General features: G+C 42.8%; 1 protein-coding gene across 1 annotated transcript in view; it reads left to right on the forward strand.

Annotated features, from left to right (window-relative positions):
- The window catches only part of COL13A1 (collagen type XIII alpha 1 chain), a 132526-nt gene that overhangs the window by 69645 nt on the left and 39290 nt on the right, over positions 1 to 23591 (forward strand). The window contains exons 20-31 of the mRNA XM_066621401.1: positions 7193 to 7255; positions 8121 to 8174; positions 10204 to 10290; positions 11014 to 11058; positions 11509 to 11580; positions 12702 to 12725; positions 13911 to 13964; positions 15079 to 15123; positions 18034 to 18186; positions 19285 to 19374; positions 20827 to 20871; positions 21793 to 21834. Coding sequence (XP_066477498.1) covers positions 7193 to 7255; positions 8121 to 8174; positions 10204 to 10290; positions 11014 to 11058; positions 11509 to 11580; positions 12702 to 12725; positions 13911 to 13964; positions 15079 to 15123; positions 18034 to 18186; positions 19285 to 19374; positions 20827 to 20871; positions 21793 to 21834 — 774 coding nt within the window. The remainder of the gene's footprint in view (positions 1 to 7192; positions 7256 to 8120; positions 8175 to 10203; positions 10291 to 11013; positions 11059 to 11508; positions 11581 to 12701; positions 12726 to 13910; positions 13965 to 15078; positions 15124 to 18033; positions 18187 to 19284; positions 19375 to 20826; positions 20872 to 21792; positions 21835 to 23591) is intronic.

Consider the following 23591-nt stretch of genomic DNA (forward strand, 5'->3'; position numbering starts at 1 on the left):
TGTCAGTATGGATAATGGATACAACTGGCATTTATTCTCTTTTCCTTCTTTCCTTTCCCCTCTTTGGTTTCTTATTCTTCTGTCTGCCATGCTTTGCTTGTGTCTTAGAGGCAGATCAGTTTCCCAACTCATTATTTTCTTTGCCACAGTCATGCTCACAATTCACTTTGGTTGCTTCCACACTAGGACCCTTTAGCATGGATGACATATTGTTTTTTTCCCCCTTTTCTTACTTTTTTAAACAATTAGTTGAAAGTGGAATTAAAACAGTGATTTCACATGGAACTCAATGTAGTTCTGTGCTTCCCATAAAAATTCATTCCCGTTGTCAATATCCCTACTATACATTTACTCAGAAGTAGGTCACATTATAGCAAAGGACCTGCTTCGCCCTCCTTTTAATTAGTATCTTGCCTCTTGAACAAGTGTAATAATAAAAAATAAAGTAGGAAGCAGTTACTTGGACTGTAAAGAAGCCAGTTACTCAGGCTATTGAGAATAAACTAATAATTAAATCTCCCCATCTCCAATAGGAAACAGGAATCAACTCATTAAGGGCCAATTGAGGAATATTGTTGCTAGCTAGGTAGATCAATCAATCAATCAACAGTATTTATATACCGCTTTTCAACTAAAAGTTCACAAAGCGGTTTACAGAGAAAAATCAAATAACTAAATGGCTCCCTGTCCCAAAAGGGCTCACAATCTAAAAAGATGCAAATGAATACCAGCAGAAGCCACTAGAACAGACAGTGCTGGGGTGAGGTGGGCCAGTTACTCTCCCCCTGCTAAAAAGAGGAGCACCCACTTGAAAAAGTGCCTCTTACCCAAGTAGCAGGGGTAGATACAATAAGAAGCAACTAATTATAACTCAGTTAACTCAGGCCAATAACTCAGGCTCGGCGGCACTGAGAAGGGCTGCTGCCGGATCCTGCACCCCCAGGCTACCATGGGAGGCGCCTCGGGAGAAGGGGATTTTCATCCCCTTCTCCCGGGTAAGGTAAGCAGCCCCACAATGGGGCTACTCACTTTACCGTAAGGTAAAGGCGCTTGTGTAGGGCAGAGTCCTTTACGAGCGCCTTGGACCATGCCGAGTGGAGCTCCACGGACCTGCCTCGCTCCCTCCCCTGGCATGCCTCCAGCTCGCCCCCCTCCCTGCATCACGCCTCTGTCACGCCTCTCCCTGCCCTCTCCCCAACCCCTGCTGGCCTCCCTCCTCCCAGGAACGCCTCCTCCCTGCCCCCGCCTACTGTGCCGTGGCTCAGCTCTCCACGAGACTGCTGAGCCACAGAAGTTGGGCAACCGCCCCATGCTAGCCCAGCACCGGCAGGAGCCTGGCAGTGAGGTTCACAAATGTGCCTTATGGCACATTTGCAACAGCCTGCAGCTGCACAGAGCTGCAACACGGAGCCCAAGATTGGGCTCTGAAAAGGCAGTGAGAAAGCTACTAATTAAAGAGACAGTAGCCTTGGAAAACCTCAATAGCACTTTGTCAACCTGTCTTTGACAAGCTGATGCTACAGTTGTGTTTCAAGACCACCAAAAACACATCAAGTCTAAAAAACGATAGGACAACTTAGAAAATGGTGGAATCCAACAGTTTGGCAGCTATATCATTTGGATACCGTATAAAGCATGAGCAACTGAATGTTCATTTAGTAGAAAATTACTAGTGTGATGCCATCATGTTGATTTTTGTAAATCAAACAGTCTAAAAGAATCACCTAATTACAAACAAAATGGCAACCTGGATTGCTTCAGCTGATTTCATGACACACAAAGGAGTAATGTTGGTTGAACAATCAGATATGGGTGGGCAAGAGGGAATAGTTTGTTTTGATTTTTCAGTTCTTTAAAATGTATATATTGATTTCATTGCTTTTAATTTCATTTCCATTTTTCTGTATGGGAATAAATGACATTTCTTCTCAAATGTGCCCTCTAACACCTTCTTATCCCCAAATAATGGCTGCTAACTTTTCAGTGGCTCCCATTCACCCAAGGAAGTGGCTGGCAGGCAGTAAGCTGACATAGAGCACAGGTATTCCACAAGTTTGGAGGGTGGTTCAATTTTTTTTTGGTGGGTGGTCCAATTTGTGGGCAGCCACCCTGAGTTAAAACGAATGCGTGAAATTTACCAGCCCCTTGGCACCATTTGTTGGCCATTGATGACTTCAGTAACCCCTTTTCTGCCAAATTCAATTCTCTTGTTCATTTGGTTTTGTTATCCCCCTTTTCTTTTATTAGACTTTCAATAAATCCCTTACATTTTACTTGAGTCTGGCTGATTCTTGGTGTGGGAAATACTGTGAATTGTCATCTGGTCTGCAGGTGCTACTGTGAGAGAGATTTTGATAGAGATCCCTGAGATTCAGTATTGTTCTAGGCAGGGACTAACCTGATATCCTGGACTGGTGACAGTGGATTCAATCTACCAAAGCTTTTCCCCTGTAAGCTGCATGTACAAACTTGGAAGAGGAGAGCAGGGAGCAAGTGAACTTGCTAACCACTAGGCACAACTGCCCTAGATCAATGTGCAGTTGCTGGCAGTTCCTCAGCAGGAGCAGTGTGTGGGGACAGTAGCCACCAATTAATTAGCCACTGAAATGGGCAACATAATGTGGGCAGGGATCAGTAGGCAAGAAGAGTGAGCAGGCAGGCACCCCAGCTGTTATAAGACTTCTACTGACATCAGATACTCCAGAGTGGGTTGGCACTCAAAGAGGTAGAGATAATGGAAGCAGGCACCAAAATTTTGGCAGCACCCCAATTATAACAGCTCAACAACCTACAGAATCAGCCAAAGCTGAGTACTGGCTAAGAGACAAACTAGTATGCTTGAAGGCATGCAGAAGAATACCAGGCAACAGCATGACACTTCAGATTCCGCATGTGTACTTCAGTCAGTCAGAGGGAGCAAGAACAGATTGCAGCTGATGAGCACAACTGTAGTAGTATATATATGAGAGAGAGAGAGAGAGAGAGACTGGCAGGAAGCAGCCAGCTTTTGGGCAGGAGGAATTGGTAAAAGAGGGAGGTGTTGCATTGTTCACTCTGAACTTTGCAGGGTGTAACTCAAGTCAGAGAGCAGTATGAAGAACTCCAACAATTGAAGATTGATCTTCAGAAAACACCAACTTGCTAGGGTTACAAAGAACAGAAGATAGTGGAGTGTACAGAGACAGATTAACTGTGCAATCTAATTCCTGCTAGTGCTGGAGCAGCTGCACTGGTGCTAGGTGTTGCACGCATGCTGTAAAGCATGTTTGTGACAAATTTTGAGTAGGCAGTGCTGGTGGGAAGGCCTGTGATGTCCCACCAGCTCTGGTAAGTACAGGGCCAAACAGTACAGGAGGGCATAACGGAGGCAGGAGAGGTGTAATGAGGTGGGGGAAGGAGGAATTGGGGTGGGACAGGCCTCGGAGAATGTGGGATCAGTGGAAGAGGCCTCTGCCATATCCCAACCTTTTTCCCAGGCCTGGAGACCTTACACGGGGCTTCTCAGTCCTGCACCAAAGGCTTCCAGTCTGCTCCTAACCAGTGCTAGATGCAGTGTAGGCCGGTCCCCACTGCGCTAGCATTGATTAGGTCTGGCATGCCTGGCTGCAATTCTATGCACATTTTCTTAAGTTAAGTCCCATTGAATTCATTGAAACTTCTGAGTAAATATACACAGGATTGTGCTGTGAGAGAGAAGGTTAAAATGAAAATAATAAATAGCCATCAAAACAAAACATCTGAATAAAGCTAAGGAAAAAGAAATGAAATGCAGAGACAAAATTAAAAGTGAGTAACTTTGGAATGGGAATGTGATTTGGAAAGTAAACAGTAAAGGGGAAAAAATCTATCAGATTCTACCAATCTGCATATAACAAATTTAGCACCAGGACCCACTTTTTAGAATGAGAATCTGTTGGGACCCATCAGAAGTGATGCCATGACCAGAAGTGACAATGTCAAGCAGGAAAATTTTTTAACATGCGTAGGCTGTTTCTAACAGCTGCAATCCTACCCACACTTGCCCAGGAGTAAGTTCCATTTACTATCATTGTTAAAAGAATATACATAGCAGCTTGTTAAAAACACAGGTATGTAACATTTTCCAAAATGCAGTCACATACCATGGTAGCATCAAGTCTAATACATTAAAAAAAATTATTGAAATTGTTGTACAGGATCAAAAGAGACCACTGACACCAAGCTAAGTTTAAGGCTTTTTATTAGGAGGAATGGAACCTGAACCAAACAAATCAAAATGACCTTGTTCCAAATTCCCAATTCCCTGAGGCAGGCAGGCTTGAGGCAAGCCAGGCAAAGGCTGGGTGGCTGTTCCCTTCTCTGGTTCTCAGAGGCTCTCCCAGGGGCTCCTTTCAGCAGCTCCCCCTCAGAGCTCAGGTTTCAGCTCTGCTCTGCAGCTTGGTCTCTCCCAGCTTGCTCCTTGCAGCTTCTCTTCCTGGAGATCTCTGCAGCTTGCTCCTTCTCTGCAGACACTCCCCAAAGCTCCTCACAGCAGCTCTGTGGCTTGGTCTCTCATTCGGCAGAGCCCAGTCTTGAAACTCCTCTCGGCAGCTCTTCCGTGATGGTCTTTGAGCTTTCTGTGCTGGTGCAGCCCCTTTTATAGACTCAGTGGCTCTGCAAACAGCAGCCCTCTACCTTTATTTTGATGGTACTGCAGCCTTTTTCCACACACACTCAAGGCTCCTGTTCAGTCCCTCCCAGTCCTCCTTCTGTCTCTCCAATGCAGCAGTTTTCCATTTGGTCTTCCAACTCTCAAGGGCTTGTTACAAAGTCATATGCAGTTCACTTTCCTCAACAGTGAGCCCACTGGCTCAGACAAAACTTTGTAACTATTGGCTCAGACAGACTCAGACAGGTTGTCTATTGGCTCATGAAAGGCACAGCTACGAACCTACCAGGCCAAGTTACAGCAGTCAACTGAGCCTAAGTTCTGCATGTATCAAAATGAATGGGGAGCCACCTGAAATTGGCTCGTGACCCACCTAGTGGGTCCTGACTTACAGTTTGAGAAACACTGGCATATAGAATTAGTAGTAGACAGGAGCTCAAAGCAAAAAACACTTTATTTATAACAGCTTTTATAGAGACTGGTCCCCAGTGTCAGCCTGGTGCTTAAATTATCACATAATTTTATGTTACAGTCTTATTGCATGCAATTGTGAGGCAATAAACTAAAACTAAGAGTAAACCCTATCCCCTGCGGCCACGAGTGTAAATAGCATTGTTCTGGCAGAGGCTGCTTTACAGCAGTTGCAAAGCATCTTCTGTCAGTGTGCACTGCAGGCCCACTGTCAGGGAAGCCAGAGCCGATGACTGAAGATCTGCCAGCCTAGTTAAAACAGTGCAGGGGGGTTGAGCAGGGCGGAGGGTGCACAGAATGAGGTAGTGATAGTGGTGGGGGACAGAGTGAATCGGGCCTGGGAGGGGTGGGTTTGGCGGCAGCAGTGCGTGCCAAATCCCAGCCCCCTTCCCAGGCCAACATGTATTCGCACCAATGATTGAGTTGATGCTGGTCCAAGTTGATCCATAGTGGCTGCTGGGGCTTACTCAGAGCAAGGGGAAAAATTTTACCCTACCCCGAGGAGACCTCCAGCAGCCAAAAATCCCCTGAGGGACACAGTGGAAGCCGTACCAGTGCAACTGCATTGTTATTAGTTAGGATTGGACTGTAAATTTTGTTCATTTTCTTTTTAGTTTTAATTAATGTAATAACTAAAATGAACATGGCTAATTTAGTTTTGCAGAACTCAGGCTGTTTCTGAGGTTCCAGAGGCACATCAAACCCTTCCTTCTAGAGTTCCCTCAGCAATGCCAAAGGAGCTTTGTAAAGCAGTTAAAGGTCAGAAACTGAAGGGAACAGGCTTACCTTCCAGGACTAGTGCCGGAGCTGGCATTCCACATTTTGCATTAGAGCAGAGTGCTCTAGGAATGCACTGTGAATGCAGAGTCCCTCACTTAGTTGTTCTGGAACTCTGCATTCCTAGAGCTGCTTCAGGAATGGAAACATCTCAATTTCTAGAGCACCCTGCTCAGAAACCCTCAAAATGGCTCACATTTAAACCACAGTTCCTCTTCCTCTACCTCCTCTTCCTTTCCACAAAGGCAGTGAGTGGCTGTGAGGGGGAGGAGAGCAGGTGGTAGTTGCACACACTGAGGTAAAAATAAAATACTTTATCAGTACCACTAACCCAAGTTACTGATAAGCAACAATCCTCCACAATTTGAGTATTAGAGCATTGCTATCTAGGTGACAACAGCACAGTGTCCACAATTTAATGATAATGACTGAAAAAGACCTAACAAGGTTGCAGGAACAGCACAAGTTGTGCCTTTTGCAATACCGGCTTCCCTTCTGCCTGTCCAAAGACATTTCTCGTGTTTCTGTTGTCTGCTTCAAATGTATGATGCATGTGCAATGCAGATACATGCCACAGTTTGCTCAGTGTTATGTACTTGCTGCATTCCTAACCGATGAGAAATTCCAAGGGCAGTGCTACCATATTTCATTTCCTTAGGAGGAGAGTGCACTGAAGACTTATGGTGTTTATCTCATAATGGTTTTACAGTATAGTATTTAGAAATGTACAACCAAAGCATGACAAGAGGCAAACAGGCACTCCTTCAGGGCAGAGGATTCCTCAGAGCACAATTTGGGTGACTTTTTTAGTTCCCCTTAACCCCAGCAAGAACTTCCAGCTACCTCATCTAACAATCAACTTCCATTGTTTTCACACAATCTGCCAAGCACTTCTCTTAGAGCCCATCTCTGCAGGTGAATTACTTATTTAGGGGACCATCCATAGCCATGAAGGAATATTAACATTCAAATCTTGAACTGTATTCAGACATAGTTATAAGATTCAACTCTCGTGATAAACCCATTCATGGTAATCAGCCAGCAAGCTGTCAACACAATTTTTGCCAGAGCAAATACAGTGACTCATCTGACTGCCATCTTGCTTCATTCCTTCTGATTTGTTCATGTTGCAAAACAAACTCTGAGTGCCTCCTGCTTGTTGAGATGATATTTCTATTAGGAATATCCTATTCATGGATATTTTCCATTAATTCATTCCTATTGGGAGATATGATTCAGTTATTATGCTGTGCTCGGTGACCACCAACCATATGTATTAGGCATCATCCTTTTTTCTCTTTTCTTACCCCCAAAAAGGGAGAACGTGGAGTTGCAGGAAAGATGGGCCCCCCAGGTTTGCCAGGGAAAAGGGGGCAAAGGGTAGGATATTGTAAAATGCTTGGGTTTGGTTGTTGCTCTGCATTGTCCTGACCACTGACCTCATTTCCATGCGTATAGAAGAATGATTTTTATTCCAGTACAGTACTTACATGTGTGGAGTGTGCTGTGTATGGCCAAACTTACCCATATGACTGGGAGGGGAGCATTTTTTGAAAGGCATGAAATAAATGCAAAAGGTTTGAGGCACAACACTTTAGCTGTGATAACTTTTCAACAGGAATACTTCACAAAGTGGTTTACATAGAAAAATAAATGTTTCCCTGTCCCCAAAGGGCTCATGAACTTTAAAAAAAAATGCAGAAGCGACATCAGCAGCAGTTACTGGGAAAGACACCATGCTGGAGTGAAGGGGGGCAGTTGCTGTTCCCCTGCTAAATACGAGCAGTATTGTTTACGAGATCAATACGAGATCTAGTTTTGGAGACACGGCATAGCCTCTTTAGTGAATGGTTCAAGCAGCTTCCACATGAGGAAGCCTACACCATGGCTTCCTCATGAGGAAGCTGCTTGAACCAGTCACGAAAGAGGCTATACTATATCTCCAAAACTAGACGCGATAGGGCAAAACAGATGCCATTTTTGCAATCAGCACCCCAAATTCATATCAAACCACCATAAAGTTTTGGAAAAACTTTTCTAACCCTCAATTCTGTAGGCCTGTGTAATCAACCTGTGAAGAGGAGCAGGTTGCACCTGTTTTGCAAGGCTTGAACTTCTGCATAAGGTTTTCAGCATGTTTGTTGCATTGTGTCTATGATACATTTACTATCATTCCGCTGGTCCAACAGTAAATTAAACAAATCATTGTAGTCAGTATCTGACCATGTCTGTATTTTATCAACAGGGTGAGAAAGGAAAACCTGGTGATGCTGGGCCTCTTGGAACCTTGGGACAGAAGGTTTGTTTTATTACCCAAGTAGGAAAAGGGGCATTATTACCAGGTACATCATTTCCCTGCTAGTGCAAAAACAAACGCATTGTTTGAATCATATTAGACACCTCCAAGAGCATGCACCTGTAATTTTTTTTCAAAAATTTTTAAGACCAGTAAGAAATTTCACAGATAGATATTATTTCCGTATGAATTCAAGTTTTTGGGCTATGAACCACATCATAAGGGAAATGACGCCATCATGCTTTGCTCTAATTACATTCCACAAGGATAACACTGTATGCAAGCAGTGCCCATTGGCAGTGCCAGTGAATCACTAGGCATGAAGCAAGAGAGTGATTGAATGGTGAATATGTGGTTGATAATGCCTGGGGGGGGGAACTAGAGTAAACTGTTATCAACTATTTGAATTCCATTATATCTTACGCTTACTAGATTCACACATCACAAAACTGGTCCTGTGTTGGTCAAGTGGAGTGGGTCATGCACCCTCCTTCCTCCTCCCAACTCACTCTTTTTTTCAGGATAAGATCATGGTAATCCCTCCCACTGTCAAGGTTAAGGATGAATCAGTGGGGTTCACCTTGGAGTTCATCCCATCCATATGCATTATGGGAAAGCCAGATCCCCAAGGTGTCCCAAAAAATGAATGCAATAACATAGGGCTAGTGTTCATAAAGAGACCACTTTCCCTACTGAGCCAACCAGATCAGGCAGGTTAATGGTAGTTTATTAAAACAGGGATAGAAGACAAAGGGAGACAAGGGGGTATGAAGGGCAACTACAGGCAGCTGTATGCACAGACAGGTGATGGAAAACTTAGGTACAGTTCTTACAAAGTACAAGTAGGCAAAAGGCAAGCTTTAAAAATAAACAAATCTGATGCAACTTCCTAGACTTAGGTTGCATTCCTGCACATTGGGCTCAACAGGAATTACTTCCAATGCATAGGATTAGGCCGTAACTTGGTGATCTTATATACTCCAGAAAGCATCTGTCTAAGCACCTTTCTTCCTGAATGGCAGACTGACCCTGATAGTCTTGGTCACCCAGTCAGTGAGGGTCAAGTGCCAACAGCATCTTTCTGCTTAACTTTATGTACACTTTATTGAATGATATCACTGTTCTGCCTTATCAAGTCATGGTTGCCTGAGCAGCTTTGCCTGACTTTGGACTCCTATCAGGTGGGCAGGGGTTTCCAGTCTGAGCTCATGTCAGTTCCAAAAGGAGGGCATACTAAACTGATGCCTTCTGAATGAAGAAGCTTAATCTCTAAACAGTAGACGTGCTGACTTCTAATGGTGGTAATCCTAAAGAGTTCACTAGTTCAGCAGTTCCCAAACTGAGAGTCTCGACCCACCAGTGGGTTGTGAGCCAGTTTTTGGTGGGTCGTGAAAAAGTTGTGGGTCAGCACCAGCTATGATACTACAAGGCATTCTGGGATGCTGCCTGGTTACCACAGGCATTCTAGGGTGCTACCAGGCCAATTCAGCCAATGAAGTGGGTAGTGGGCTAAAATGTTTGGGAAGCATTACACTAGTTCATCTGAGGAAAGAGGAGGGGGAGATACAGGAATTTTCACCACAGATTTACAGTAGCTATTGTGGAACTTAATTCTTCCCTGATTTTGAGGCCTTTATGTATATGCTAGGCTGTGGTCTTTAGCCACAATGAGTCACAAGACTCATTGGGCCCGATCCTATCCAACTTTCCAGCACTGGTGTAGCCACAATGCAGTCCCAAGATAAGGGAACAAATGTTCACATACCTTGAGAATTCCTTTGTGACTGCTTCCCCAGCACAGGATGCAGTGTGTACCCCACTGGCACAGCTGCTCCAGCGCTAAAAATTGGATAGGATTGGGTCCATTATTAACATTTTCTCCTATATGTCAATTGACTAGGGATGTTCCCAGCAAAACTTCCTCATTGTGTCTTTCTGTCTAACCCCACCCCACATCCATTATAAGGCCACATTAGGGAAAGATACAGGAATAAGAATCATTTGACCATTGCTCATCCTTTTGTGTATCTAGGGAGAAAAGGGAGATTGTAGCAATGCACTTGGAGGAGGAAAAGGTGAACCTGGACCACCGGGATTACCTGGGCCTCCAGGACTAAAGGTAAGTAAATTTATCTTTACGTTTTAAGTCCACTTATACCTAGTGAAGAATATTCCATAATGAGTTAGCTGTTATTTTTTGTGCTGTTATAATTGCACTGTGAAGAACACCCTCACAGCATTCTTAAACACTGATGGGATCGCACTTCCAAGAGACAAATAAAACCTGCTATTGTCATCCCTAAGTTCAATAGTTAAACTGCCTTTACCTAAGTGGCTATGGATGACCTTTGTACCTGAATTAAGGAATTTCCAAGCAAACTCTTTTTAGCAGTTGCTTCATAGAACAGATTTGCATTAATTCCAGTTTTGGAAATATCAGTCAGCTCAGCTTTTGAGATTAGTAAGCTTCTCCTGGTTAAGCACAGAGGTTTGTAGTATTCCCCTCAAAGGGTAGCACAAACCATTGTCTCACACCAAGCCAACTAATTAATGTGGAAGTGCACATTTTCCCAGCCATTTATGAATATTGTTGTATGAGTTGAAAAATTGATTACAGGGAGGCATAACTCCAGCACATGACAAAAATTTAAAGTAAGCCAGTTATTACATGATAATAGTAAAACATGCAAAAAACATGTGAAAAACAGGAACTAGGAGAATCCAGTCTTGGTTATGAACATTCATTGTGTGTTTCCTGTAGTCAGCCAGCATAAACTACAGATGTGATAATCTGTATGAGACTGGGAAAAATCACACTGACTCTATAGTACCTATATTACAGGGAGAACCTGGAGCCCCTGGGGAACGTGGGCCAATTGGTCCAAGGGTGAGTGTTGCTTTATTCTTTGATTGGGGTCTATGTTAATGACGTTATTACATTAGGAAATAGTATCATTGTTGACAACCTGTAGATCTTGTTTCCTTGAACTACCACATCCTTTCCTCCGTACTTATAACTAATCTATATCCAGATTGCACTGCAGAAATGGTTTGCATATGAAAGTAGTAGTGGAAACAACATACTAATATTAAGAGATACATCCCAAATATAGTTGCGTACACTTTTATTTCAGCTGATATTGTTCCCTGGGAACGCTATCTGTGCAAGCACTGATTTGATCATCCTAGGATATCGGAAGAATATGAAAAATGTCCCTGTGCTGGTTTTTAATGTCCTGTGCTAAGCTTATCAGGTTTTTGTTAGAGAAACTGTCTTCCAGACATCTCTGATCTAGGCAGAAACTGCAGGTTCTAACTGCTTGTGTGTTTTATTCAGGGTCCCAAGGGGGAACCAGGAAAGAATGAAATGGTGGATTACAATGGCAATATCAATGAAGCTTTACAGCAGGTAAGATACTGACACATATAACCTAGATGCCATGTGTAATGTTGGTGCACAAGACCTTTTTGTTTATTGTTTTCTTATGATTTTCTCTGCCAAGAGTAACTGGCTGCTAACCACTATAAGTACATAAATGGAGAATTAATTAGACATCATTTTTATATGTACTGCAATTCCAATCTCAGCATTGGGGCATGAGAAGGGAACTGATCACATGCAAGGTTGCTAGTTTTTCAGTTGGAGGTTGTGCTCAAAGATCTGCCATCTTCCTCTGTTCATAGGTGAGTCATAACCATGTAGAAAAATTATCTATAAATTAAAAACTTAGGATTCTTATATCAACAACACAAATGAGCAATGTTGGTGTACCAAACAGTATGGCCAGATTTGTAACTGAGGCAAAATGGGGGAGAGCAGAGCTCTGGAACGTCTCCTACAGCAAGAACGCAGTTGGAGCACACACATGTGCACAGGGCATCTCAAGAAAATGTATGCACACTTTATAGTGTAAAATGTATTTATTTTTTGTTATGAAGTGTATTATTTTATTATGTATTATGAGATATCTTCCTCATAACACATTGGGAATCCTATGTAGCTAAATTCTATTTTATATGCATTGATTTATTACCATAAGAGCTCAAGTAAATTCTGTATCTATCTTGCTGAGCAAGTGGAGAAGGAGGGTTTGGTATGGTCAGAAGTTTGGTGGAGACAGTGTGCACCAATAGACAATTTGGCTGTTCTTTGTCTAAAACCATATTGGAACTTAGCTTATGTCATATGCACTCAAGGTGGTAGGGGACTGTAGGCCTGCCCTATTTGAGTTTGGGGTTATGTGCATGAGTATAGCTGCAAAGAAGTTTGATTCGTCTGCAAAGAGGTGGTTTTGGATTTCATGGTATCAGCCTGAATACTTACTTTGGTACACCTATAATGCCTGCTCAACCTGTACAATTGTTTATAGATTATGATGATTTTATAAAATTGTAAGGTTCTCCCCACCAGAGAAAACAGAGAACCTTATATTTCACACTGATTTTGATTTCTTCTTTTAAGGCATCATGTCGAAAGGAAAAGAAATAGGTATACTACCTCTAAAAGGAACTTTAATTTATTTTTTCCAGGAAATACGAACCTTGGCCCTCATGGTGAGTCCAACTTTTTCCCTGTATGCATTGTGGTTCCAGGTTATTATAATCTGAGGGCACATAGCAATGTATTTCAAGCTGTGCAGGCCTGAGTCTGCTCAGTCCCTGGATGGGAGGATTGCCTGGGAACTCTAGATATGTTGCTTTGAATTCCATCGCAGAAGAAAGGTGGGATATAAATATAACTCCATTCCAATTTAAGCTAGATAAAAAGGGCATAATAAAACAGGTGAGCCAATTTACTCTAGGTTTTGCACCACACTAACCTAAAGTCCATAATCACACTTTTAAAAGTCACCCTCTGAAGTTTTACTTTCCAATGGGTTGGCACACTGATGTGTAAAATGGAATTATCCTTTGTTTTGATTTCTGATTCCCGAAAGCTTGAGGAAAGTAACAGTATAACAACACAGTGCAATGACAACAGAATAGCATTCTCAACTGAAACTTCTTTAAATTATTCATGTCAGTTTTACACACGGGTAAGATGTAAGTGTAGTTTTGAGTGTGTTTACTTGATTTTATTGCAGTTTCACACATGCAGCCATTCTCCAAATAGCTCAGCATGGTATGCACAGTTGCCCTCATTTTATTTATTTAAAAATTTTATATCCTGCCTTTCCCATGTTGAAACGAATGCCCAAGGCAGCTTACAGAGTTCCATCAATTAATAAGCATACATTAGATAAACAATAAATAAAAAACATTTTAAACCATAAAAACAATTGGGGGATGGATATTTGGACCAGAGTAAAGGAGCAAAACAAAACACCATGTAAAGGCCTGGTGAAACAAAAATGTTTTATCCCCACAAAATCTCTGTGAGGTTAGGCTGAGAAAGAAAAAGAAGTAGAAATGGGCCCAACATCATTCCATGAGCTTCATGACTGAATAAGAGTTAGAACTGTCCCTATTCTAAGTCCAGCACTCTAGGTAGCAAACACGCCATGCCACCTCTCTTATTTTCTTAGCAAATGTTTGGTATTTACTCTGGACTGCCAAATAATTAGTTGTGACACTTGAGTTCGCTATAGATAGGATAGTGCATCACAGTTTTTAAAAGACCATTTTATACAATTAATTGTTTATAGGAAACAGTTCTTATGCACGCTGAATAAGGAAAGTTAAAATGTTTTTAAAAGAAAATAGGGTATTTTATTTTAACATGAATTTTTCTTTCTCCAGGGACCTCCAGGACTACCAGGTGTTGCAGGGCCACCAGGGCTACCTGGACAGAAGGTAAGACAACCCTTGTGAATAATAAAAATCAACATTTCTTTGTTTGTTGGGTTTTACCTTACTTTTTAGCCAAGACAGTCTCTCAAAGCAACTGACAATTTTAAATAATAAAAAATATGCAATATGCTAGGTGAGATGGGGTTGAGGCAGAAGGAGCTGCAGATGGACTCAGGGACTGATTGATATTAAAGATGGCAGCCCACAGAAGCAACTCCTGCACTTCTCTGCAAAGTCTTTGGACCATGCATATGCAGTTTTAATTCTGGTAGATTTCATGCAAAGGATTTTGGCATATGTTTAGGGTATAATAAAACTCAAAAAAATATGTAACATTGGAGTGTGTTCCAAGTCTGCTAAGAATTAGTATGTTATCGTATTACATAGCAAGTGGAGTTATTCACCCTGTATATGTTCCTCACAATCTAAATTAGAGAGCCTCCCTAGGATAACTACAGTGTGAATAGATAGCACTTAGTGTTAGCTATTTATAAAAAACATACCACAAAATTAGGGGCTGGACTTAATTACCCCTTATTGTTACATGCCATTAACACCTGGATGAAGATTATAACCACTAAAACACAGCTGAAGGAGCAGCCTACATTTCCTCACTGGCATTCTTACCCTGGCAATGTTGAAAAGCGGTATATAAATAATCTTAATATTATTAATAATAATCATCTGCCTCATCTGCATAATCTCCCTTGGCATCAGGGAATTAAAATTTAAAAACATATTCTGGATTTTCCAACGGGAACCTGGCAATTCTAGGTAAAAATTTGCTACAAATACATCACGCTATTAGAAGTAAAACAATGAGGTGACAGTGCAAGAAGGGGATGCCATTATTTTATTATCTCATCACATGTGCAACTTTACAATAAACCTTTTAAATGCTTACTTGGTATTTAATCAGCCTGTTAAGGATTACTGTTCCTATTTACCCTAGCATGCCTCAGAAGTCATATTTTCCTAGACACTCACCTGCCAATAGAACATTAGTTCTATCCATACACTTTTTGTCAGTGTATCCTAGCTGCATATTTGGTAACATTGCATTTTTGTATAGGTGAATTAGCTCTTAACATTTTTTTTTTTTAAATTTGGATTCTAGGGTGAAATTGGTCTGCCAGGTCCTCCAGGACATGATGGAGTAAAGGTAACGTGGTGGAGGGGGAGACACCTGCAACATGTCATATGACTTTATAGAATTTGATTTGGATGACCCATAAAAAAGACAAAAAGAAGAATTCCGGTTTTAAATTAGAGAGGATGTGAAATGTTCTCCCTGAAACTGGAATTGCTATACAATAGCTTTTGAAAGCTTTTATACAAAGGCTTTTGAAGGCAAGATGCCCTGAACAAAGGCTCTTGACCTGAAACAAAAATGGTTTTGATGGCTCTGTTTTGCAAAGTGCTTAATACAGTTAGCTTGATCCACTATGGCAGTTGTTAAGTATGTGCCTGTCACTTGTGATATCAGAACTTGCTGTGTAGCCTTTTACTCAGATTGGCCTAGGACTTCAGCACCTTGTTAGATTAATGTCAGCAACATTACAAATTCTTCACTTATCTGTTTCTCATGCCTCTACCTGCTTCTACCTTTACAAGTCACTGACACAATGGTTCTCCCAAATGCAGAGTGATTTTTGCATGCATAAATCATATGCACATTTACTTAGGAGTGAGTGTGGGAAGACTGGTTTTTTTCAGTTCAGTGCAAAAGTGACAGAAGAATGAGGGCTTTAAATATATTTTCATGCTAACAATTTTTAAGGGCCCTATGATAATTGTTGAGAGGTTGGAATGGGACAGAGAAATGGATTTACGCAAGCTTCCTCCATCCATCGCAAACATACACACAGTTTCTCACAAACATGCATGTGCATGAACATACACTTTGACACACAGGCTCATGTTCACACTCAGTTCACACTCACACACAGATTTGGTGAAGTGGGAGGGCAAGGAGGAAAATTCCCCTTATTAACTTATTTATGAGATTGATACCCTGCCTTTCAACATATGTCTTCATGGCATTTTTGCAAAGCAAATCCACAAAAACATGTTATTAAAAAAAAATTAAATAGTAAACGAACAGCAAAGTAGAAATAGAAGCAAAAACCAGTAAGAGGATCCTAAATACCACTTCAAACCCTGGAGAATAGGATACACTTCTGATGATGCCTAAAAAAGAGCAACAAAAACATCAGGCACCCATGCTTAGGGAGAGTTTCTGCTTTGGAGTACTACCACAGATAGTTACTAACCTCCTATGCAGAGGCAAGGAATATGTGTAAGTGCCTCTGAAGACTATCCTGGTTCATGGGAGAAGGTGGTCCTTTGCCACCTGCTCTATCCACTCACATGTATATCAACATACATGCATATTATTGTTGGCTTGGGTTAGAAGGAAAAGAAACTTGTTTTGCTTTCCCTAGCTACATGCGTTATACATGCAGAACCATGCACATTGGGACAGAAAAGAATCCTTTCATTCATTCCCTCTTTCTACTGCTTTCCTCTTTCCCACAATGCCTCTGTTCCCTTACCTTCCCCAGTTCCCATTGCCCTTCTCCTGATGAGACCCTCCACCCACCCAAGGTGGCTTCTTCACAGTTCGAATGTAAACAAATGGTTGAAATATTGGCTTGTTTTAAGATAGTTTGCATGATTTCTTTTCTGCAGTACTCATTTCTAAGTAGAGGATAATCCAGCATTCCACTGACTGTTGGAAAGTGTTAAATAAAACTGTAGCTGACTATAATATACAAGTTTCTGAAGAAGTTACACTGGCCACAGTCAAAAAAAAATTAGGCACACTTAAATCTGATTAGATTTAAGCATGATCCTAAACCACTACCTGGAAAGTATTGTTCAAAAAATTGTTCCAACTTTCAAGTAAACGTGATTGGAATGGAAGCACTATGGTGTTAGAGTTCGATCCTGTGGTCCGCAATGTGGCTCTGCGCCGCGGACCACAGTCGCAAACGTGCCATAAGGCACGTTTGCGGGGCTTACTGCCGGGCTCCCACCGGAGCTAGCCCAGCACCGGCCGGAGCTGGGCTGGTGCGCAGTGGGCACCCGGGTTCCGCAGCTCGGTGGTCTCTGCGGGAGGTGGGGCGTGGCCAGGAGAGTGGGGGAGGCGTTCCGGGGAGGTGGAGGCGTGGCCGGGGGGCATGGGGGAGGCGTGTCGGGGAGAGGCGGATCCGCAGAGCCAAGCTCCGCAGGATCCAAGGCACTTGGGCAGGGCTGCTCGCCCTACACGAGCGCCTTTACTTTAGCGGTGACCAGAAGGTCGCCGCTAAAGTGAGTAACCCCATTGCTGAGCTGCTTCCCTTACTCGGGGGAAGGGGACGAATGTCCCCTTCTCCCGAGGAGCCTCCCGCGGTAGCACGGGAGATGCAGGATCTGGTGGGAACCCGCCGTGGAGCTGCCAGACCTAGGAGCTCCAGGCAGCTCAGGTTTGGGCTGTTAATTAACAGCCCAATCCTATCCCCTGCCTTGCTATACCATGCAGCTGCACCATATTATGCATACTGCATAACATGTGGGGGGGGGGGAACCAGAAGGCCAATGAGGGTTAAGTAAAAACTTTTTTACTTACCCCACGGTAGGCGTTCTGGTGGCCTATGGGCTACCTCAGACTTAAGCCAGCTATGTAACTGGCACAAGTCCAAGGAGAGTAAGGGGCCTGGGCAGACTGAAAAATCGGAAATAGAGTCCCAACACAAGTCACTGCCACTGGGATCCACCTCCTCCCTCCCCTGAACTGGTCCCTCCTCTCCACCTGCTCTCCCTTCTCTCCACTCATGACCCACTCCCAGCACAGACCAGGCTTCATGGCAGCTCACAAGATCCGCTGCCATAAATGGGGATAGAATTGGGTTGTTAATATTATTTTACTGCATGTAGTCTTTTAATGAATTGCAATGAATTTCACTGATGTTGGAGAAGCTACTCCAGAGTATATATTAGCAGACTATCATTAAAAAAAGAAAAGAAAAATTAGTCCCATGGACACTGGTAAATTGGTGTGGCAATGTTATATTCAAAATAATTTTTGTAGGGGCAACGAGGTAGACCAGGAGAGGTGGGGCCCCCTGGTCCCAAAGGACCTCCTGGAAATGATGGACCTCCAGGAATGAAGGGAGAAATTGGCTTCATGGGAGCTACAGGAGCAAAAGGAGAAAAGGGGGAGACTGGAAAGGCTGGCTCACCAGTGAGTAAATACAGCATATTTGGTAACTGTGAACTATTTGTTTGCAAATATTCACAGCAAGGAAATCTATAATCCTAACTTCAAATTTCAAAATCACTGTGAATGTTGAGGATGAGTTCTTTCATCTTTAAGTTATAATACATATAGACATATGGTCTGCATATATGTATATTCACAAGGTATGCATTGGTCATTTTCCTGTGGATATCCCTCCTATTGTGTAAATGAGTCACAATAATTGTTTCCCTGAACACAGAAAAAGCAAGCGAAAAGATCTCTTACCTGCAGTCCCTAAGCTTTAGAATTCTTAAAGAAATTGGTTTGAGGATCTCTCTTTGTGTTCTCTCTTTGTATTCTTTTTATTTTGTATTTCCAAAAGACTGATTAAAATGTTCATAATGAAATTTAATTAATATTTATTTCTGAAGAAGAAGTGTGGGCATTATACAAGCTCTTGGTTGGCATACAGTTTTCACTGCCTGCTGATTTCAAACTTAACAATGGAATGTATGCTTCTTGGGCCGAAGCTGATAATTGACACTAGTTAACAAGCATGGAAAGGTTAGGTTGTACCCGTGATACTATTGGGAACCATCATAACAGTATGACCAGCCCATACCCAGGTTGGTGTAGGTCCCATGCAATGACCTTACTGAGAACTGTGAATTCACATCCCTCCCTGTCATCTCTGTGACCATATTCATGACTCCCTCTTGCTGTTATACTCTCATCTCTCTGCATCTGTTGCTATTGTTGCTCATGAATGATTCCATTCTTGTGTCGGGATCCTGTGTAAAGTAAGGAGAAAGCACTTGCTTGGTGCCCAACCATTACCCAATGTGTGCTTTAACAAACATGTTCAGGAGTCAAAGAGGTGAACTTTCTCAGGAAAGGCTGCGAAGAGTGCAATTTGGGGCCTGTAACAATATTGAAATAATCTTTTCAGACATTTGAATGTAAACACTGATCCACTATAATAATAATAATAATAATAATAATAATAATAATAATAATAATAATAATAATAATAAATCAATTATTACTTCATTCCTCGATCTAATATTTATAACAAAAACAAAAACCCTTCTCCCTCTGTAGGGTCTTGATGGGATAACTGGAGAAAAAGGTGATCAAGGGATGCCAGGACCTCCAGGGCTAACAGGTCCAATTGGACTTCCAGGTTTTACAGTAAGCAGTTCAAAGAATGCATTATTATAAAAAATAGAAACTTCAGAGAAGGTCAAACATTAGAAAAGAGTGCATGATAGTGAAAACAAGCTGGCTTGGGTTCTTTTAAAGAGTAATAGTGGGATATGCATTTAAGAATGTATACAGTGACAATGTGTCATACGAGCATTTACCTTACGCAAATTCAAATATAGATGGAGCCTGTTTATCCGTGGGGTTTTGGTTTCTGGACTTCTCGCAGATACCAAAAACTGTGGATAACAAAATTCTTGGTTTTTGGAGGCCACCTGAGCTCCAGAGGCTACCAGACCCTTGCTCTGGTCACATCTTGAGCTGTTCAAAGACCGGTAGAGGTCACACAAAGCCTTTATGGGCCTCAGAACAGCCTCTGGAGGTTATAGAAGGGCACTTTTTCAGCTGAAAACTGGAAATGTCCTTCTAGGACCTCCGGAGGCCTTTCTGAGGCCTGTATAGACCATGCACAGCCTTTAGGGGCCTCAGAAAGGCCCCTGAAAGTGTTGAAAAGCCACTCCTGGTTTCACCAAAGACGCTTCCAGGGGCTTTTCTGAGGCCTATAAAGACCACACACAGCCTCTGTGGGCCTGTGAAAGGCCTCCGGAGGTCCTAAAAGTGCCCTTCTAAGTCACTTCTTGGTTGATAACTGGACCTTTGCTCTTCTAGGACCTTTGGAGGCCATTTTGAGGCCTGTAAAGGGCCTCCGGAGGCAATGTGTTGGGCCAAATCTGGCTCAATGCGGGTTCAGAGGACCTGCTTTGAGCCAAATCCGCATTTGTAAAATCTGTGGATAAGTAGGCTCAACCTGTGCTTGACAAAGAAAAAAAAAGGAAGAAAAAGAAACAATCATTTTAAATAGTGTGGGCAATTCCACCTGCCAATCCACTAAGTGAATGTATGCTCTAGAGCAGGACTGCTCAAACCCCACCCAGGAACCAAATCTGGAGTTCAGATGAAGCCGTCCTACCAGGGATTCCACAATCAGGGGAGAGGGATACTCTGGGCAGTCGTATCTGACCAGACGTCCTGTCATGCAGCCTTCTGGGATGCTGGGCAGCAGGTGCAATTGCCCAGAGCGTCCCTGTCCCCCAATCATGGAGGACTACACACAGCATCCAGGAGGAACAGAAAGATGCTGTATCCAATGGGAATGTGTGTGGGTCAGGGAAAGCCTCCTTGTGTGCACAGGATGCAGCGGCAGCCATTTTCGGTGCCGCCACGGCCGCGTGCCCTGGGCAGCTTAGGATTGGGCTGATATTTAGGGGAAGCAAAATGATGGTGAATCATGCTTTTCAGTTACTTTTGTTCTGTTCTCTCCTTACTAGATGTCTCTTCATCTACACTTTCAAGCATCTGAAAGTTGGCTATAGTAATGCTCAATAAAAAGATCTATAACTAGTACTGAGATTTACACTGTTCTGCTTGCTGCATTTACAGGGAGAGAAGGGAGAACCTGGAGCGAAAGGAGACCCTGGGGACTCAGTAAGTAATCACTCCACAATTTTAACGGAGATCACCTGTCACTGACATCGTGCAAAATTGCCCAGATCTTAAACTCTGAATCTCAAACTATCTGTTCTAAGGTAGTTACCCTGAAATGAGGGCCATCCTAAGCCAGAGGACAACAGATATATTTTTTAAATACAAATCTGTTCCACTGACATAGAAAGGGGTGGTAGGATCCCCCTTTTAACAATAACATGGATAAGCGGTGAGGAACCCCTCCCCCACCCATAGTTTATCTTTTTTTGCACTTCACCCAAGCCTTTTTCTCCCAGCCAAGTACACTTTTGGTATGGAGCTGAGGACAAACACCCTTCGCTGAGGAGAAACACCCTTGTGGGAATACAGGAAGATAAATCACAGGCATGGAAAGGATTCTGCCCTCCTCACCCCTGCAGCCTTTTTAATTTAAAAAATGGAATCCCTCCTTCTCTTTCTGTGCAACTGGGGCAAATTCAAGCACATGGATCTGCAGCTGCCACTTCCAGCATTCCCTAAGTGGTTGAGGACTATACCAGGAGGCTGCAATTCTCAGACTTTTAAAATGAAGTAATGCCCATTGTTCTCAGTGGGGCTTATTTCCAAGCAAATGTTCTTAGGATCAAGATGTTGCTCTCAGTTATGCCTTGGTCACAGAAACATAGGATGACCCTTTATACTACTGGACCATTCAGCTCAGCATTGTCAGCAGCGACTGGCAGCAGATCTCTAAGATTTCAAACAGGAACCTTTTTCTACCCTACCTGCAGGTGCCAGGGGTTGATCCTGGGACCTTCTGTGTGCTCTTCCCATTTCACATCGTTCATGTCTCCCATGCACTTATCTTCCTGAAGGCTGTGCACCATATTTTTATGTAAATTGCTTATATGGCAATAACATGCTTTTCTTTTCTGATTTTAGGTTACTGGGCCACCTGGGCCCCAAGGCCCGCCAGGAACAACAGTAAGTCATCTTTGTAATATAATACACTATAAAAAAATAAGGTGGATGGTTATGTCCTTTTAGAAACGCTGGACTTTTCAGAAATATTGCAATTTGTTTGGATCTCTTCTATGGAACTCTTAAGACTTTTCCAGTTGTCTGGTGTAAACATCTGCTGCAGCAGCAGCTCTCTGTGAGTTTTTATACATTTTGAGGCTCTGTGGCATCCCACGCTGAACAAGTGGTTAAGTAATAACCCTGCACATCATTTGCTGGAGTCCTCCACAACTCAGTTTTACTGACACATTTGAAATTAACAAAATAAGCATCTAAAAATAAACTTGCAACATATTAAATTAGAAGACATAAAAATGTCTAAAATCAAATAGCATTAAAAGTAAAGTATAGCAATACGTGTCAGATAACATCCTCATATGCTGGTTCTACAATCATCCCTCTTTGCCATATTAAGGTACCCTATAGTTTTTATTGCAAAGCCACCTGGAGCACCTCCCTAATGGAATGGGAAAGTGTAAGCTAGATATCTTTTTTAGAATAATAGTAATTAATACAGATGCCAACAGCTCCAATTTCAGAAAGAACCAAGTGTAGACACTTGAAGCAAAATAGATGTTACATAAAACCACGTGTACTAAAGCTTCAAACATGTTTTTTAGTTTTTATTATTTTTTTTAATGAAGAAAAATTTTGAGTGGCAGCAGATTTTAGCAAGAGTCATGGAGGTGTGTGTATGCTTTATTTACCAAACTTTTTCTGCTGAAAATTACCCCCTTCCAGGTTACAGATGCATATATAGAAGGGTTTTCCATGTTTAAAAAAATAGCAGGGCATCATTAAATACATCTGGTTTCCTGTCACAGAGAGAAAGAGGACAACAAACAATATAAAGGACAACAAACAATATAAATGTAGCAGACAACGGGCAGCTCAATCCTGAGCTCGGCGGCTCCATGGTGGGCTCCCGCCGGATCCTGCGCCTCCCACGCTAATGCGGGAGGCACCTCAGGAGAAGAAGACGTTTATCCCCTTCCCCCAAGTAAGGGAAGCAGCCCCACAATGGGGCTACTTACTTTAGCGGCGACCAAAAGGTCGCCGCTAAAGTAAAGGCACTCGTGTAGGGCGAGCAGCCCTACCCGAGCACCTTGGATCCTGTGGAGCTCAGCTCTGCAGATCTGCCTCTCCCCCTCCCCCTAACACACCTCCCCCATGCCCCCGGCCACACCTTCCTCCTCTCCGGAACGCCTCCCCCATGCCCCTGGCCACCCCCCCCACCTCCCGTTCCGCAGCCCAGCAGTCCAGGAGACTGCTGAGCCGCGGAACCCAGGCACCTGCCATGCGCCAGCCCAGCTCCGGCTGGTGCTGGGGTAGCTGTGGCAGGAGCCCGGCAGTAAGCCCTGCAAACATGCCTTATGGCACGTTTGCGACTGCAGTCCGTGGCAAGGAGGCATGCCATTGACCACAGGATCAGGCTCTTAATCCTTTTTAAAAGGGTCCTATATATACATCCCCTTTTCATTTTAGATATATCGTTGAATCGAGGCATTGTAAAAGGATTTGATGAATAATGCCAAGCAAACAGTAAGACTTTAAGCATCACTAATGATACATTACAGCTTTTCCTACTGAGAGCAAAGGGTAATAAAAAACAAGTCAACAGAACATGATGACAGATCTGCCATACTGTTGTTAACTATCTGTTATTCTAATATTAATCTAGTAGAAAATGTGAAGAGGAGAATGATAGGAATAAAGGAGCT

Source organism: Tiliqua scincoides, chromosome 3 (assembly GCF_035046505.1).
Source record: "Tiliqua scincoides isolate rTilSci1 chromosome 3, rTilSci1.hap2, whole genome shotgun sequence".
Classification (NCBI taxonomy): Eukaryota; Metazoa; Chordata; class Lepidosauria; order Squamata; family Scincidae; genus Tiliqua; species Tiliqua scincoides.